We start from the raw sequence: 19,881 nt of genomic DNA, 5'->3' as shown, positions 1-19,881 counted from the left end.
TTATTTTTTTAACCCCTTGTAGCAATAGTACTTCCAATCAATTTTATTGTTTCAGACAAAGGTTTTTGATAAACATTATAAGGTTTACCAACAACTTGAAGAATGTTATATTGTAACTAATGAGAGTTATGAGTTTTTTTAATTCTACCCCTTATTTTTTCAACCCCTTGCAGTAATGGATGTTCCGATCGAAAATTGTTTAGACAAAAGTTTTAGATAAAAATTATATGATTGATACACAATTCGTACGAATTCTATGTTGTACCTACGAAGGAAGTTATGATTTTTGCCACCAACACTTGTTTTTTCAACCCCTTGAAGTTGTGGTTGGTCGTATGAAAATTTATTTCAGATGAATGATGTACTGAATACTTTAAGGTTTCACGATAAAGGGATTTATGAGTGTACATGGTACATTATGATTTTTTTTTAATTCAACACCTTTATTTTTTCCACCCCCTGCAACAATGGTTCGACATATAAAAAATAATTTCAGACAAAAGTTTTAGATAAAAATTATAAAATTTACTAACAATTATAACGATTTTGATGGTGTACTTACTGAGGGAGTTATGAAATATATATATTTCTTAATTTTTATCGTTATTTTATTTACTACATTACTGCAATGGTTCGTCTAATCAAAAATTGTTCCAGACAAAAGTTTATATAGAAATTATAAGAAAAATACATAATTAGTACAAATTTGATGCCTTACCTACGAACACAGTTATGATTTTTTTTGTCCGCCAACCCTTGTTTTTTCAACCCCTTGGAGATACCGTCGGTCGTATCAAAAACATATTCAGAGAAAATATTTTGGCATTACTCCTAAGAATTTTAATAAATTCAAAGGATGTGATATTTTCCATATTGCGTGATTTAGAACGATTTTTCTGTTTTTGAAAAAACCTTCCCCATTTCTACCCCTTTCTTCGGATATTGCTCATTAACGAACTCGATCGAGATTTTCCACATTTAGATTTTCTATATTAGTTTGGAATTGATTTGAGAAAAATTAGGACAGTTATCGCGTCCACAAGAAAGTGATATATATATACACATATGTATACATATACAAGCTTTTGAGTTGACGATGGTTTTGGGGTCTATGGACCATGAAACGAAAAACTATGTAAAAAAAATTCTGGAAGTCGCACCTTCGTAACGGCTACAATAGGTAGTAACTATTTCTTTGAAATCTACCTAAAATACGTAGGTATTAAAATTCTTCTATGCTAATGCACAAAGCTGTTTCGAATTGCTGGCTCCCTTGAGTCACGCGAGACAATTCATATGCTCCTGGGGTTCTTCTGAAACAGTAAAATCTGCAGCTGTGTACATCAATTTAATTTTACCAAAAGAAATGCATTTACCAGTGGTGATTGTACTTTGTTTCTAATTTTATTTTTGGTCAATGTTACTGCAGAAAATATTCTTTCAGTTGCTGCGTATGAATGAGGCAAGCATAGCATGGCTTTAATGAACACTGTTATAGAAGGGAACATTTGGTCTCCTACAGCATTTTTCATTCCAAAAACTGTATTCCAAAAATCCATTATATTTCTTCTCTACTGTAACTTATAGGTAGCTATATTGTGTGTAGGTGTTGACACTGCATTAATAATTCAATTATTAACTTAATTTGATTGTTAGGTAAAAATTACTTTACTTAAAAAACACAATAAACATTTATTCAACACAACACAGTACACTATAATGACACAAGGATTTCCAACAATAAAATATTAGAATTTTTCTTCCTAAATTTATATATTAAAATTATTATTTATATGAATATAATATCACGGATGAGTCAGAAGTATATGATGTACACCCAGGACAATACGTTGAGCACTATTAGATAGAACTCCATTCAACAATACAATATATGAAAACAAACAGGAAATCGATTAGGAAATATTCACAACATAAAATTAGTGTTATAAATTAAATTAATCATATATCATTTCCAGAGGTAAATACAATTTTTGGGTTATGTCAAGTGGCTTTAACTTGGTTTGTTCAAATTTCTATTACAGATGTTGTTGACAGCTTTTAAACATGAATGCATGTAGTTAATTGGCATTTAGACTGAGCATAAATAATAACAATCAAACGAAATAGTATGGTAATAAAATAAATAAATAGTACTTAAAATAAAATCTGTGTGGGTCATTGTTACCGCACACCATAAATTCGTCGTCTTTCTTCAGTGCTTCAACAGTCTTTAATAAACGCCATTCCCTATCCAGGTTATCGAAATATTTTTCTTCAATAACATTAAGAAAACATTTGGCAAGTGGCATTATACTGTGATTGTCATCTGATTTATACTTTTCTGGACTCAGCAAGGCTAAACCTTTTAGAACAGAGTCATTAAAATTTATTTGTTTTAAAACTTGGCTCCAAAATACAACATAGAAGGCCAAACAATTAACTTTCAATAGTGTTAACCTACATCACTTGGTCTAACTATGCTCTTATCTAATCCCATCAAAAAGAGCTTCCACTCTCGCTCCTAGATAAACTTTGCTTATGTCTAAAACTGGCCGTTGTCAGCTGTATTTTCTTTTTCAATTGGATTATTTGAAACATATTGATGTTTCATGTAAGATTTCATTGTCAGTTTCATTTTTTCTCCCACCGATGAAACCAGAACATGAAAACGATATTAGTACATTGATAATCTAAATTTAAATTAATTATTACTGTCGACAGAATAAAAGCCAGGAACAAAAAATATGACTTAATTAATGCCGATTGACCGAATTGAGTTCCTGACCTGACTCGTCGTCGTCAACTGAAAAATTAGATTCCCTTCCACTCCTGTGTGTGTTTGAATAACACTTAATAATAAAACAATTTAGTGTAAACATAATATTATATTCAAGGCAAAAAACTCGAAAAAGTACTAGCTGGGGACACCCTGATTGTGTCTGAGAGTTGGCGTACTTATGTTGTTCTTCTCCTGGTCACGTTCCCTTTCCCCTCTAGCTACCGGCCAATGGCAGCGAGGGGGCGGGGCTAGCAGTGATTCTGACACACTTTTCTCTGATACGGTCTAATGACCATACGGTCAAGCGGTGTCGCCCCACTAGCGACCTTCCCCTACCCTGCTTCGGGTACTGTTGTGTATAGCCTTTTGTAACAAAAAAATAATTAACTGATAATAAATACCACATTAAAATCAGTTGCATTTTTCAGAAGAAGTAAGCGGAAATAAAAACAAACGCGTACAGCGACACTGATTTATAGATATTATATAGAGATAAAAGCTTCCTTGAGTAGATACACAAGAATAAATGGTAAATACACCTACACTACATAATTAAATCACTACACCCGTGCGAAGCAGGGCAGGATAGCTAGTAATTCCACAAAAAACGTTTCAGTAACAGTAAGTAGTAGGTTACTGACGAACAGTAGGTAGTAGGTTACTGAGAGTAACAGTAGGTAAGAAGCAACTTCTGCTGCTGCCCTGAAGATGGAGGCTGCAACGCACTCCGAAACGTCAGAAAGAACTTCCATTGTGACGCGGCTAGAACCCAGAAGACAAGAACATTTATTAAAATGTTTCTAGTTGATTTGATTACTTAATGTATTTAAGTAAATTCTTGCTTATTGCCATAATGTTCCTGATTTGTTATGAAGTCGCTTGAAGTCTCGATTATCAGTGACTCCGACATCTTATCATGTTTATCATCGGCCAAACATAATTACATTTGCAAGAGGAATTACCTCACAAAATGTGCCAGCCAATTTCAAACTTACCATACATAGTTTATCAAATACAGACACAAATGCAGACTTATTAGTACCTATAAATAAACACATGATCTTTATACACGCATTCATTTTTCAATTATTGTTTTTATACATTCTAGATAAGTACTGGTTGAAATACACTCAGCCGAGTTAACACTGATATTGCAATTATCTTTTATTTAAATGTAAATACGAATAATGTTAAAGGAATATATCGCACATATCTATCGAATATTGGATTATTTCATATATACAATTTTGAGACTGAATCTCTCCCCACACAGTGCTGAAATAGCAAGTTAGAACACATCAAACGTATACTTAGTGCAAAATGAAACCTTTCTTACACAGCAGAAACACTTTCCCAAAATGTACATGTTAATAATTTATGCAAAACTTGATACAACGATTTTATCTTTAGTGAAATTCTATCACATGCAATGTAGTAAGCACATAACTAATAAGTTACACTATCGCACTGAAAATGTATGTATGTAGTTAAGAACTGAACAATGCATAAAATGACATACCCAAAAACAATACAGCTATATCATGCGTTTGTACTAAAGAATCAAATCCAAACGTCTTGTAAAGTTCAGGTGAGTGTAACATGTGGTATATTTATAATGACTTACATGAGACGATTTCATTATGAATAGTGATAAATCATATTCAAAAACACAAATTTCTTCTTGTCTTCTTTGATTCGGGTTCATCATTGTTGGCAATAGCTTGTACACTTTTATTTCTTCTGGAATTTGATGGTTTCTTGACACTAAGTTTGTGTTGTCTTGCAACAAATTCGTTCATAGCCTTCCTTTGTAATATAGTCAGTATCTCGTATGGGCAACGACCGCGGTCGTCGCGGGTCTACAAGTTCTGGCAGCATACAGTTTAAGTAAAACTTTGTCAATTGCTGATCCATTTGTTCCTTCCAGAACAGATAATCTCTGTCAATACGTGTGGTTTTAATTCCATTTGGAGTCCAGAGCCCGAAGATGCAGTAATTACGCCTTGTCACATGAAGTTGCCCTTGAACTTGGTAGAAAAAATGGTGATTCTTATTAATGTCTGTAACAGTTTTTTTGTCTCGAGATATGTTCCAAAATGTGCATTTCCTTTTAAGAATTAACTCGTCAGGACTTAGAACTTCTGGCTTTACTCCAGAAGATGGACATATTACTTCCACGATACGATCTTTTTCAATCAGTCCATCTGGGCTGGCCCCTAGAAATTGTATTTCTTCATCAACAAACAGTCCACATGCCTTTACTTGTACATCACAAGTCTCTTCCAGCTTTTTCACTACCTCTTTTTCGTGATCTCTAACCCATATCATAGCATCTGTATCGAAATCCTCATACAACAATGTAGCCACCAATTTTTGGCATGAAGTATGTGGTTTACGCCTACAAATAGTGCCAAAATTAGAAGCTGTCAACAATTTTCTCCTAGTTTATTTCCACAGGCCGCACTCCCTTTGTAAAAGGGTACCATTCTGCAGTTTTTAACGCTCTTCAAATGTAGAGGGTAAGGATTTAAAAAATCCTTCCTTAGCTAGGTTGTAACCTTCGTAAGTCATGTCTGGTTTTTGAGATTGGGGACTTTCAAAGGGAAACCTTGAGGATTTAGAGCTGTAGGTGGTAATCTTGCGCACATACTGGGTTATTAACATTTTGAGATTACAAGTGAATATAATGTCATATGTTGAGCGGACATAGGACTGAATTGTATATTTAGTTGTGAAGCCCTTTCATAGCAAACATTATATAATAGCTATATTCAAGTTAAAATCTCTTAAATATTGTCGTGACCGAGCGGCTGGTTCCTTATAGGTGAGGCTATGTGGGGCAGCGGAGCGATAAAAAGCAATAACTTAATACTGCAGACAGGACAACTCTTATTATTATTCTTCATTCTTGGCTCGTTACAAGTATTAAACTCTACAAAGCTTTTACCTCCACTTCTTGATACATAGAAATTACAAGTACAAACTTAAGACTCTACAAGTCTGTTCCTTCTGACAAAGCTCTCAGTCCCCATCCTAGGACCTCCTCCTAGGGAGTCTCCCGACACACTCTCTTTCCGTCCGCTTCCTTCTGCCGGGGCAGAGCGCACTCTCTCCCCACCCTTTCTCGTGATTCGTCGTTTTCATTTACACACTCGTTTCATGTTCAGTCCAAGGATTCAGTCATTGTTTAACCTTGTGATGCGTAGTTTCCTCTGCAGGAAACAGTCTGTTTGAACCACCACACATAGCTAACATTTGGTTAGCCAACTGACATAGAAGGCTTGTAAACCTTCGACAGGCATACTCATCGTTCGATACACAAGACATGAAACACTCTATTGAAACATTACTCATTATTCACCTTATACTTATAATACAATTTAATACCAGAATTATAGTTATAGTATTTTTATATTTCTAATACTAACCCAAAATAACTAAAATAACTAGGTACTTACGACACCTCCCTGGCGGGGGAAAAAGAAACAATTAAAGAAAATACAATTGTTTCTTTACACCTCTCTTAGTTTGAAATGGGACTTAGCCGTCAACGACTAGTCTGAGTTCTCCGTAAACTGTTTCCTCTCAAATCGATCCTTTCCTCTATCTGGCTTTCGTTAACGGAATGGACCAGCTCATTGCTTTCCCTAGGTCTGTATGTGTTTACAATTGTTGGTTTAAAACATTTGGTTTTACAATTACAGCAATCACCGTCCTTACACCTCTTGTAGCAATTACCGACAATAGTTTTACAACATCCACATTTTATACAACAATATATACATAAAATACAACTTAATGATATGATAATGATATAGGACATTACAGATACTCGTGAAATCACGTTTGTGTGTTTTATTTTCCATTCCTCTTCATTTATCATATGTTCTACTTCCTCTATTTTGTGACCGGCAATCTTCAAATCGTCTAACCGAGTTATTGTAGGTTTCAAATGTAACTTTGTTTTTAATTTCTCAAGTGTTACTTTATAGTTTGTTTCATCACAACAATCTATGTCAAGATTTATTTTGGGAATAACATCTTTTGTGCTAGTGTTAGTAGTTAACTCCAGTTGGGAGGATATAAAGATGTTGGTACCGTAACCTTTACATGCACTTATAAACTTAAGTTTGCCAGTGTTTTCCACTGTTGCGTCAAAAGGTCCAGTTTGATCGCAAACTATAGTAATTTTTTCTTTATCTGGCGCAATATATAACCATTCATTGTGCTCTAGCTGAATCCAAAGGGTCTGCTTTAGCTCTACTATTTTCTTAACACAATTGCTAGGTATAGGACCTGTAGTATACAATAATTTGGCTGCACAATCTTCCCGTGCATAAGTATTTATCAATGGAAAGGTTTGTCTACACACTCTAAGAGTTTTAGTTATTACTTTACACTTACTTAATTCATACTTGCTTATTTTTGCGTAGTACTGTTTTGAGTGTTCCATCATAATATAATCCGTTTCCGGATCTATGAAAACATATTTGTTTGTGGCAGTTTTCATTTTTACAGGCAATGGAATGATTCTATATATATCAAAAATTAAATGATCAGTTACTGGTAGTCTAATTACATAACATAAAATGTTCCTTACTCAACTTAAGAAAGTCTAATTGTTCGCTCTCAAGTTTCGTAATTTTATTATTATAAAATTCTGCATCTTCTTCGTCTAGCGTACCAAAAATCACTTTAATCAATTGCCCTATTAGGTTAAATGGAAAGAAACTTCTTTTTACTCTAGGACTAACATGGTCTTTGGTTATACCTCCTATAATTTCTATGGTGCGCGCAGTGGCGTCTAACCTGTTTGATAATTTTGTTATAGTATTAGAACATAGAGTTTTACCCTTATACACCGGAATTTCCTTATTACATAATTCATTTACAACACTTACATATCGTCTTATCGTATTATAATTATTTTCAGGCTGACTTAAATTTAAATAGGAGATTAATCTCCATTCAGTATTATACAATCGTCCATTGCCGTTATGTTCGTAGTACAGTCCCGAAGTTTCTTCAATTTTAGTGATTTGAATGTCTAGTCTTGATGACACTCCACTCACATGTTCAGGGTTCAGCAACAGGGTAAAAATGAGTTGACTGTAACATACCAATTAAAAGTACGGCTTTAACCTATTTGCATGTACCTTTACAAGCTTCTTACGTTTGGTAAGGATGGTTATATTTACTCCTTCTACTTTTACAACATTATAGGGGCCTACATATTGGCTGGACAGTTTCTTGGACCTACCTCTTCTGACAGTCTCGTCATACAGAAGGACTTGATCACCAATATGAAAAATGTGCTGGTTCACATGTTGATCATAATTCCTTTTATTTATTTCTTTAGAGATGATTAAATGTTTTTTTGCTAATTTGAAAGTCTCTTGCAATTTTGTTTTTAAGGTTTTGACATAATCCTCATAATTATAATTCTTTTCTATAAAGTCCTTCTGTAGGATGCCAGGAATATTAGGTAACGTACCAAATAATAATTCATGGGGTGTAAATCCCGTGGACCTATGAGGCGTAGTGTTATGGACAAAAGTGGCATAATTTATCCATTCGTCCCAATCGAGTTGGTTGGTGGCGATGAAGTGTCTTAAAAATTCAGTGAGGGAACGGTGCCATCTCTCTAGACTCCCATTAGATTGAGGGTGATAGGCAGTTGTTTTGATTTTGGCAATTTTTAACAATTTACACACCTTCTTAAACAGATCACTTGTAAAATTGCTTCCTTGATCTGAGATTATCACTTGTGGTATACCAAATCTTAGTATTATTTCGTTCACAAAAGCTCGCGCCACCGATTCGGCTGTTTGGTCGAAAAGGGGTATGGCTACCGTATACTTGGATAATAGATCTTGAAACGTTAGTAAATATTTATGATTATTGGCAGTCTCAACTAGTGGTCCCACAATGTCGAGAGCACATTTTTCCCATACTACATTAGGCGTGTCCGTAATTTCAAGCGGCATTTTTATGTAAGGTCGCGTTAATTTATTCCTTTGGCAAGAGTTGCACCTTCTAATATAGGTTTCTATGTCTGTTTTCATCCCGTTCCACTTATAATATTGTTTTATTCGGTCGTATGTTCGGGCGATCCCTTGATGGCCTCCTATCGGTGTGTTGTGAAATTCCTTAATAATTTCCCGTTTCCTTTCCGTGGATAATTCACCCTCTCGCTTCTCAGTGTTATCCTCTACAGAGTGAGATTCGTCTGTTGTCAATTCCTCCATTTCTTTTACTTCGCAAAGCCTACTCAGCGCATCGGCATGCATGATAGTTTTACCGGCTCTGTGTTTAATCTCATATGAATATTCTTCCAATTTTAACCGCCATCTTAACAACCTGGAACTAGGGTCTTTTACGTTAAAAACATATTGTAGAGGTTTATGGTCGGTTATCACCATGAAATGGCGACCTAATAGATAGGGCCTGAAATATTTTACAGCCCACACTATCGCTAACATTTCGCGCTCAGTCGTCGAGTAATTGACCTCCGCCTTATTCAACGTACGGCTGGCATAGGCGACGGGCTTGTCCTTACCTACTTCTCCTTGGGACAAAATGGCTCCTATAGCTAGTTTGCTAGCGTCTGTCGTCACGATAAACGGTTTATTAAAATCCGGATACTGTAAAATTGGTTCTGAGGTCAGGATTTCTTTTAGGGTGTTAAATGCAGTTTCCTGTTCGTCTCCCCAGATAAAGGGAACGTCACTTTTTACAAGGTTGTAGAGGGGTTTTGCAATTTTGCTGAAGTTCGGTATAAATCTTCGGTAATACGAGGCTAATCCGCAAAACATTTTGATGTCTTTAGCGTTCTTTGGTCTAGGGTATCCCTGTACTTTGATCACTTTCTCCGGATCTGGTTTCACGCCATCGTCGCTAATCATGTGTCCTAAAAACGTTACCTCCATGCGTAAAAACTCGCATTTATCAGGTTGTAGCTTAAGGTTATGCTCTCTCATTCTAGTGAAAACCTCTCTTAACCGGTTGTTATGTATCTCTACTGATTGGCCATGTACTATGATATCATCTAAGTAAACAAGACATTTAATTCCATTTAGTCCTGACAAAACAGTGTTCATTAATCTCGTAAAGGTCGCAGGAGCTCCCTTTAACCCAAACATCATTCTGCACATCTCATAGTGACCCGTCGGGGTACTAAATGAGGTTTTGGGTTGATCTTCCTGTTTCATCCTTACCTGCAAATAACCACTAGCCAAATCTAGGGTCGAGAAATATTTTGCTTGTCCTAATTGATCTAATATTTCTGTAATATTCGGCATCTGATACACCGAGTCCACTGACACAAGATTCAGTTTTCTAAAATCTACAACGACCCTCCATTTCTGTTGATTGGAAGCGTCTCGTTTTTTTGGAATCACTAATATAGGCGCATTCCAAGGGCTCAGACTGGGTTTGATAATACCCTGTTCTAACATCTGTGTCTCTTGTTTTTTTAATTTCCTCCTTGTGAATTTCCGGAATACGATATGGTTTTACATTAATGGGCCTCGTCTCAGCACCTGTAGGGATACTATGTTCAATGGTCGGAGTACATGTGAGTGTATCACCGGGCAAGTGAAAAATGTCTACAAACTCTTTGCATAATTTTAGCAATTGCTTTTTTTCTGTGTCGTGTAGATGTTCTACCCTTAACATCGATGCCAATTTCTCTTTCCTTTCCCTATCGGAATTTTGAATACTCAACAATTTCGCTGTAGAGGGTATTTCCTCTAATTCAACGATGGGCATATCTACTTCTACTTCGTGTTCGTTAGTATTTAATATAGAACATAAACATTTGCCATTTATCACTTCCGTCAATCCATCTCCTAGATAAACTCCCTTTTCCATTTCTCGTTTTTCTACTAGTCCTAATCCTTCGTTGCTAGCATTTAATTGCACTATTTTTTCGCACCTAGCTGGTACATGAATTCTCATATTTTTGACAGCATGATCTTCTTCACAAAAGGGTATTTGCTCCTTGTTGATTATCAGTCTATTATATTCGAAATCAACAACAGATTTAGTAAAACTTAGAAAATCTTTGCCCAAAATACATGCATGAGGACAGGATTCTATAATGTGACATTTATATCTTACTGTGGAAGGTATTATAGGCATTAAATCGGTGGCTAAACCGCGAATCTTAGTTTTCTCCTTTTTATCACTGGCCGATAGGATACTCTTATTTAGATTATTCTCTCTGATTAGTGTTATGTCGGACCCTGTGTCTATAAGGCAGTCTACTGCTTCACGTATTTCGTCTAGCTTTAAAGAAACTATACTATTCTTTGTACAGATAGCATCGTCGTTACTTTGTTCATACTCTATTCTAGATTTTCTATTGCAGCTGTCTGTATTCGGCTCCTTAGGGTGCATATACCGCTGCTCGTAATGCCCCCCTTTTAGTTTACCGTGTTTTCCCCATGTTTCCATAATCGCGATTCGGTATAGGAAGGTCCATCCTCTCGCCCTCCTTTGTTAATATATCCTAATTCCTTGTGATTTCTTTGGTCATACTTGTACTGATTTGGATAATCATTTCCTTTGGCAAAATTGGTATTGTTGTATTTTCCGTATTTGTTAAAGCAGTTTCGGGCATAATGTCCCGGTTTACCGCACTCAAAGCATGTGGAGTTTCCCCTGTTTCTCTCCTCTTTGTGGGGCTGAAAAGTCTTTCTGTCATCTCTTTGTTTACGTCGACAATTCGCGTCTGTGTGTCCTGTAGTGTTAGAATTTTTACAAAATAGCTCTCCTACGTGTACATATTTTTTCCATCCTTTATTTTTATCGGGTTTTCGTAAGAAACATTTTTCTAGTGTGTGTCCGCCTTTTCCGCAATTCGAGCAACTGGGCCTTCTTGTTACCGTATCTCCTACTTTTAACATTGGGGGTCTAATTCTCTCCTTAAGAGACAAAAGATTCGACTCCTCCTCTAGTGCCGATTCTACAGCTAACCCTAGAGTCTCAATTTGAGCGCCCTTGCTCCGAATAACTGTTTGAATTCTTTCATCAGATAACCCTTGTACGAAGCAGGCTCTAGCCAAATGTTGTATTAAGGCCATTGCCCCGTTTTCTTGCGGGCGGGTGCATACCTTTAAGGCCGCCTCCTTAAGTTCAGTTACCATTGTATCGACTCGGCTACCCCAGTTTACAACAGGCTCATGTGATCCCTGTCGAGCATTAAATAACCGACAAGCGTAGAAATCTAAAGTTCTGCGAACCGCATAATTCTCCTCTAAAATTTCTTTTACCTCTTCCCAAGTATCAGTATTTTCGCGGACTAAAATTTTGGCTTTCGCGTCCCCAACTATTTTTGATTTTACAAACTTTAACAGCACTCTATGACGTTCTGGGTTCACTAGTTCAAAAGCCGTGTCAACATTATCGCAAAATTCTTTGAGTTTGTTTTTTGTACCATCAAATGGTTCATTTATCAACTTTAACGCCTCTGTTACGGAAATAAAAACTTCCCCAGTTTCACTTTCCTCGTTACTGTCAGCCATAATTGTGGAGTAAACGTAACCCTCCTATTTATACCAAACTGTAGGTATCATGCTTAACATATTAGCCGTACTGACCTTATTATAATAAATTTCGTGAGGGTACCCATGGCCCTTAGCTCTTCACACGTAGCTCCGGTTGGTCGTCTCTCGCGCTGCCGTCTGCAGCTGTCGCATCTTCCTTACTGCGGGGCTATCTTCGGCTGGCGGCGTCGGCTGTTCCTATCTGCTATGTCAACATCCTCTTGGACTCTTGGAGTATGACGAATGGGGCTTCACGTCGTCTTCGTTGTTGATGTTGTTTGGATACGTTGTTGCCTTTTCCTCGCTGATTATCAGTAGTCCAGTCGCTGCCTCGCGGAAGTTGATATCTTCTTCAAACACTCTGACTCGCCGTCGCTCCTGGGATGCGGTGCTCTGATACCAGTGACGGACGATTTTCCTTTCTCTCTTATTCTCTCGTAGATTTGTATTCGACTGTCCTTACGCAGTATTCACTCACAGCAACCCCAACATCTGACACCATAATGTCGTGACCGAGCGGCTGGTTCCTTATAGGTGAGGCTATGTGGGGCAGCGGAGCGATAAAAAGCAATAACTTAATACTGCAGACAGGACAACTCTTATTATTATTCTTCATTCTTGGCTCGTTACAAGTATTAAACTCTACAAAGCTTTTACCTCCACTTCTTGATACATAGAAATTACAAGTACAAACTTAAGACTCTACAAGTCTGTTCCTTCTGACAAAGCTCTCAGTCCCCATCCTAGGACCTCCTCCTAGGGAGTCTCCCGACACACTCTCTTTCCGTCCGCTTCCTTCTGCCGGGGCAGAGCGCACTCTCTCCCCACCCTTTCTCGTGATTCGTCGTTTTCATTTACACACTCGTTTCATGTTCAGTCCAAGGATTCAGTCATTGTTTAACCTTGTGATGCGTAGTTTCCTCTGCAGGAAACAGTCTGTTTGAACCACCACACATAGCTAACATTTGGTTAGCCAACTGACGTAGAAGGCTTGTAAACCTTCGACAGGCATACTCATCGTTCGATACACAAGACATGAAACACTCTATTGAAACATTACTCATTATTCACCTTATACTTATAATACAATTTAATACCAGAATTATAGTTATAGTATTTTTATATTTCTAATACTAACCCAAAATAACTAAAATAACTAGGTACTTACGACAATATGCTTTTATGGTATTAAAATGACATTAATTTGTGTAGCATAGGGTAGTAACATGTTATTATTATTGGTGATTGTAAGATATGGATGGACGCTGTGATAGTGTGAGTATGCGGAATTCCCCCGACCTCATATAAATATTTACTACACCTTCACGGTTGTACTGAAATAAGCTAAATGAGTATAGTTTCAGGTACATTGCGTATATATTACATTTATTTATAAGTTCTTTATTTATATTTAGCTCTCCGACTATTCCACGTTTTCCTTGTTTTTCTCGATGATGGACACAATGATTCAGCCACCTTGAAATAATTTTTTCTGTGTTTTGTTTTCAGGATGAATTCCTGAATAACTTTTCATTGAAAACCAAATTTTTTAACAGCCATTTGCTCTGATTTTTGTAATGACTCCCAACATAGATATTGGTGGAAATTGTGTCTCATATTGTACATGTACACATGAGCATGTGTGTGTTCCCTATCTCTCTCTAAAGCTATCAAGTGTACATAATGGGAGTGCGTCGTTTGCCCTACAGGCGTTTGCCCTAAACGCATTTTCAAAGCATATTCTCGCAGTCCTCATTCCAAACAGGCGTTTGCCCTAAAAGCGTTTGCCCTAAAGGCGTTTGTCCTAAAGTCGTTTGCCCTACAGGTGTTTGCCCTACAGGCGTTTGCCCTACAGGCGTTTGCCCTAAAGGCGTTTGCACAAAATGTTTGATAATCACATTCGGACCAAGCTCCGGCATTTGCCCTAAAGGCGTTTGCCCTAAAATAAGTTTTTCGACAGTCGTTTGCCCTACAGGCGTTTGCCCTACAGGCGTTTGCCCTAAAAGTTTGCGAATTTTCAATAATCCGAAAATAAATGCTTGCCGGCGTTTGCCCTACAGTCGTTTGCCCTAAAGGCATTTACCCTAATGTCGTTTGCCCTACAGGAGTTTGTCCTACGAACCTTTTCGAAGATAGATGTCCTTACGTGGGTCGCCCCTGTTGACAAATGTTGGAACCATTCTCCAAATGAGTACAAAGTACAAAATTTACAAATTAAATGGCAGCACATACGGTTTGCTTTCCCAACGTTGAAGTCTAAGAATGCAGCTGTTAATTAAACCTTACAACAGATGGTGCGCCAATCTCAGTGACTGGATTGTATTTTTTAAATCATTTTTTTAACAGAGAGGTTGATGATGTAATATTTTCCCATGTGTGTGTGTGTGTGTGGGGGGGGGGGGGTGGTTGTTAACTAGCGAACGAATTAACTTAATTTAATATTGCTGCTATATATAAAAATAAGCGTTAACAAAAGGAGCTCACAAAATTGTTTTACCCTTGCCTTCTGGAATTTTCACTTAAAGTCATCCTAAAAACGATGACCCTAAAATAATTTAAGGCAGAGGATTATGCATATGCATTTATAAAAACATTTTTAGTGTTTAAAAGTTACTGTTAAAATAGCCTCCGAGACCTTCATGCCTATTTTCAATTTTTATATAACATGTGCCTAACTGAATCTGTCGTTTTATTAATATGTTTGTAGAATGCGGTGAAAATACTTCCATCGAGAGAGTGCATATTTTGCTAATTCGCCCAGATCATCTATAGCTTAACCCCTAATAAGTTTTATGGGAACAAGTGAAGTAGGTATAATAAAAGACTGATTTAATGTGTGACAGCCAATGAAATGTACAACTTTTCAAAATGCATTTAATCATATCATCCATATTGCCACAATATTTGAATGAATGTCATAGGTATGAGTGTAAACTAGGAACGATTTTGATATGTCGTGGAATGTACAATAATGAATTACGTAAAAGTATAATACACAAAGAAAGATCATTAAATATAACTCTGTTTCATATGCTAATGAATCAGCATATTCGCAAAAAAAAAAAAGTGCAATTTTAGTTAACATATTTTCAAAACAATTAAACAAACAGAATTTACTGGAAAATATGTTATTCATAACTTAGTAGGAGCAAGTGACGTCTATTCACCATCACCTATGTTTAATAAATAAATACGTTATTTGTTATTTTTGTTTTGTCTCATTGCTATGTACATGCTGTGCTGAAAGACTATTACTTCTAGATTTCAATGACAGTTTTTCTTGAGCGCGCGGTGTATCCCATGTCTACGTGTCGTCTTTGAAATCGTACAAATGACTTGTAGTTTTTATTAGTTTAGTTTCATATTTTGACATGGTTAAAGAATCAAAACAAAACATCAATTTGTATACAACCACAGTACACATAACATGGTAATTGTATGGTTTCTCAGCCGTATTTATAGTTATATGCGATTACGTAATGGAAAAGGTGTTTTCGTGTATGCTGCTGAAAGAATTCACTCCTTAAAATTTTATTTATGTGCTATGTGATAAATGCCCCATTGTGATACTTATGTAGGCCCTACCCAGCAGCCTAGTATCGTGAGCTGGGGCGGTTTAACATTGAGCTTGAAACCATTGTCAACAAATCCCACTCGCAGAACGCAGTTTTTATTTCGTTCTTATTCATGGACACTATTACTAAAATTATTTATTACCGCGAATTGTAATTTTTTTATAAGTATACATAAAGGTTTTTAATTTTTTAATAAGACATTTTTTTGTGACAGATATCTCAAAGAAAACAAAACCAGTAATTCGGTAGAATTCTATACGAGCCTCGTTGCCAAATTTAATGGAGGCAAAATAATAAATTACCTACACATAGACACAGCGTAAATGTTACATGGCAGGACAAGATTCAAGAAAGGTTTAGCTTGGGAGAAGAGTCCTTTAAAAAAAATGTCAGGTAGGAGCCCTGGTTCAATACACAAGAAAGTCATTCGTAAAAAGATTCGACACTGCACAACTCGGCGTAAACTGGCTTACCAAGAAGATAGTCGGATGAAACTAAAACGGCGTGAACTCCAATCGACTAAACCAAATGTTAACTATGGATCCTCATCAGGGCAAGCTACGGATGTACAAGGGTGTGATCTTCCTGAAAATGAACTATTAAGTAAGTGTGAACATTACATCGCGTCACTGCAAGTCACTTTGGAAGAAGGAAGGAATATTGTGTAACAAACAAATATGCATACAATCCCGCAAGGAAAGTCGTTCTGTGTGCGGTGGACTAAAGTCACATTATTATTATTGAGAAATACCATTACATATCTTCATTATTTTATTTTGGGAATATAAGTGGAATCCACTATGGGAATATGGGAAATATTAAGGATAAATTCAGGGTTTTCTTTCGCTTAAAACAGAGCGAACAGCCAACTCTAGAAAGGCAGCCCATCAGGATATTACGAACTGTATGCGTACAAAGAAAAACCTGAAAGGCGGCCTTTCCGATGGGGCACAATTCAGGGTTTTCTTTCGCTTAAAAGAAAGCGAACAGCCAACTCTGGAAAGGCAGCCCATCAGGATTTTACGAACTGTATGCGTACAAAGAAAAAACCTGAAAGGCGGCCTTTCCGATGGGGCGAAATTCAGTGTTTTCTTTCGCTGAAAACAGAGCGAACAGCCAACTCTGGAAAGGCAGCCCATCAGGATTTTACGAACTGTATGCGTACAAGGAGAAACCTGAAAGGCGGCCTTTCCGATGGGGCGAAATTCAGGGTTTTCTTTCGCTTAAAACAGAGCGAACAGCCAACTCTGGAAAGGCAGCCCATCAGGATTTTACGAACTGTATGCGTACAAAGAAAAAACCTGAAAGGCGGCCTTTCCGATGGGGCACAATTCAGGGTTTTCTTTCGCTTAAAACAGAGCGAACAGCCAACTCTGGAAAGGCAGCCCATCAGGATTTTACGAACTGTATGCGTACAAGGAAAAACCTGAAAGGCGGCCTTTCCGATGGGGCGAAATTCAGGGTTTTCTTTCGCTTAAAACAGAGCGAACAGCCAACTCTGGAAAGGCAGCCCATCAGGATTTTACGAACTGTATGCTTACAAGGAAAAACCTGAAAGGCGGCCTTTCCGATGGGGCGAAATTCAGGATTTTCTTTCGCTTAAAACAGAGCGAACAGCCAACTCTGGAAAGGCAGCCCATCAGGATTATACAAACTGTATGCGTACAAGGAAAAAACCTGAAAGGCGGCCTTTCCGATGGGGCACAATTCAGGGTTTTCTTTCGCTTAAAACAAGGCGAACAGCCAACTCTGGAAAGGCAGCCCATCAGGATTTTACGGACTGTATGCGTACAAGGAAAAAACCTGAAAGGCGGCCTTTCCGATGGGGCACAATTCAGGGTTTTCTTTCGCTTGAAACAAGGCGAACAGCCAACTCTGGAAAGGCAGCCCATCAGGATTTTACGGACTGTATGCGTACAAGGAAAAAACCTGAAAGGCGGCCTTTCCGATGGGGCACAATTCAGGGTTTTCTTTCGCTTAAAGCAAAGCGAACAGCCAACTCTGGAAAGGCAGCCTATCAGGATTTAAATAATTGTGTGTGTGCTCGAAAAAATCTGAAAGGCGCCCTTTCCAATGGGGCGCAATTCAGCGTCCCCTGTGAATAGTAGGTTTCCTTTGGAATTTGGGCTGCGCTTGTAATCAAGTGTTTGCACGCTGCCGGCTTGCTCTCGGAGATGGCAAGGGGTGGATCCCAAAGGGTCTGTGAATTTGCTAAAACTTATTTGTTATAATTCATCTCTTAAGTTTTTTGTCACGTTGAAATTTTACACACAAAAAAATTACATTTAATCCGGATCGTCTTAATGAACACAGTCACAGGAAATTTATAGTAAATATTTTATTCATTAGGCAGCAAACAGATGCAAATTTTTAAAGTTTTTAAAAGCATAAATAGTGATATTTTGACACTATTTAAAAAAAAGATAATTTATTCACCCTTCATTTAAACATACACTTCTCATTACAAAATAATTACTCTAGACTTATAAGTTATAAATATATGGAAAATGGAGAGCTTGTAAGCTTTTTTACACGAAAGATTTTATTTTATTTTCAATAATTCCTTAAGATTATTTCCTGATTAACCTTAGAAAATGGATCATGAAGTCAAAATTTATTAACAAATGTACTACTAAGATGTAATATGTTGTATAAGAAAACATACCTTTTCCAATTTTCAATTTTTTTAAGTCTTAAAATGTTTAGGGAATTATATATATTCTGATTTAAGTGGTAATTAGAAATATAATTAAAAATTATTTACATTTTCCAGTCCTGAAATATCACTAATATCTTTGGAAGCTTTAGGCCTAGACAATATGCTAAGTAACCCTACGATTGTGGGCTTAGTTGGCTGGTACGTTGGCAAGAACCTCAGTTTAACATGTAAAGGAAATACACTATTTTACTAAACAAATTATAAACAAATTTTAATTTTTTTAAACCAGATCAAAATCGTTTCATGAATCTAATCAAATCTATAAATAATATTGGTAAGCAAAAAATTAACATAAACTCAAAATTACTAATATATGCGATTGTTTTTATATCAGGGAGAAAATTTTTTCGATACTTATTTGAAAAATACTTTAATAAATTTATCTTTCGTACAGCGCTCCAGCTCTAAGAGAGACTTGACACTGAAAGACGTCTTGGTTTTGCAAATAATGGCAATATTGTATCTCATTTAAGAACACTTTTATCACATCCTACACACACCCCTTTCATTTTCCATAAATCTATTTCTCGCTTTCGACCCTCCGGTAGCGGGAACCGCCAAGTATTAAGAATGCGCCTGTCACTTTTCTTCGTGGCTGCAACGCAGGGATCTAATATAAGTGGGTCATTCCTAAAAAAAATAACGTTTGTTTCTCTAGCAGTTTTTATTCATGACAGTGAAACAAAACCTTTTTAACAACACACATTAGTCGCCATCAAATTTAAAAATTTGTCATAGCGTTTTACCAGCTTCTCTGTGACATCTGCATACTCAGTTACCGCTAAATTGTTGGACCAGTCATTAACGAACCGAGTCCATCTATAGTGTTATACGTTATCCTGTAAAATTATTCCCTCAATCCTTGAACTGAGTTCGTCAGTCACAACCGAAGGTTGGACGGGGCGTTTTTCATCATGAATATCCGTTCGCCTGACATAAAACATGATGCACCATTTTTTAAACAGAAACATCATTCATCATATTACCCTAAACCTGGGTTATGTATCTGTAAATTTCGATAGGGCAGGTTTTTGTCGCATTCAAAAAATAGTATTACAGTACGAACCTCACACTTGGCGGGATCTTTGATGTTGCCTCACATTTCAAAGGCGCGCTACGAACAGTAAACGACCGTAGCGGCTCGCTGTTAGCATTGAATATATATAACTTATAGAAGTCGCGAGGGGATAGGATTTATTATTCCAATTTTCAGATCCAAAACTGAGGTAGTTGTTAGCTCCGCCGCTAGACAGCTCTTCT

At 36.9% G+C, this 19,881-nt stretch overlaps 2 protein-coding genes across 2 annotated transcripts in view; one reads left to right on the top strand and one right to left on the bottom strand.

Moving 5' to 3' along the window:
- LOC134536927 (limbic system-associated membrane protein-like) overlaps nt 1-19,881 on the top strand; it is a 1,114,650-nt gene that overhangs the window by 299,994 nt on the left and 794,775 nt on the right. The window lies entirely within an intron of this gene.
- LOC134536922 (uncharacterized) lies at nt 1,668-13,812 on the bottom strand. Its single transcript, XM_063377012.1, has 2 exons — nt 12,382-13,812; nt 1,668-7,888 (listed from the first exon to the last, which is right to left on the bottom strand). Exon 2 carries the CDS (start codon nt 7,287-7,289, stop codon nt 6,327-6,329), a length of 963 nt encoding a protein of 320 aa, XP_063233082.1. The 5' UTR covers nt 7,290-7,888; nt 12,382-13,812; the 3' UTR covers nt 1,668-6,326.

This window comes from Bacillus rossius, chromosome 1, assembly GCF_032445375.1.
Source record: "Bacillus rossius redtenbacheri isolate Brsri chromosome 1, Brsri_v3, whole genome shotgun sequence".
Classification (NCBI taxonomy): Eukaryota; Metazoa; Arthropoda; class Insecta; order Phasmatodea; family Bacillidae; genus Bacillus; species Bacillus rossius.
The sequence above is the reverse complement of the archived record's forward strand: the minus strand, read 5'-3'. Positions and strand labels throughout refer to the sequence as shown.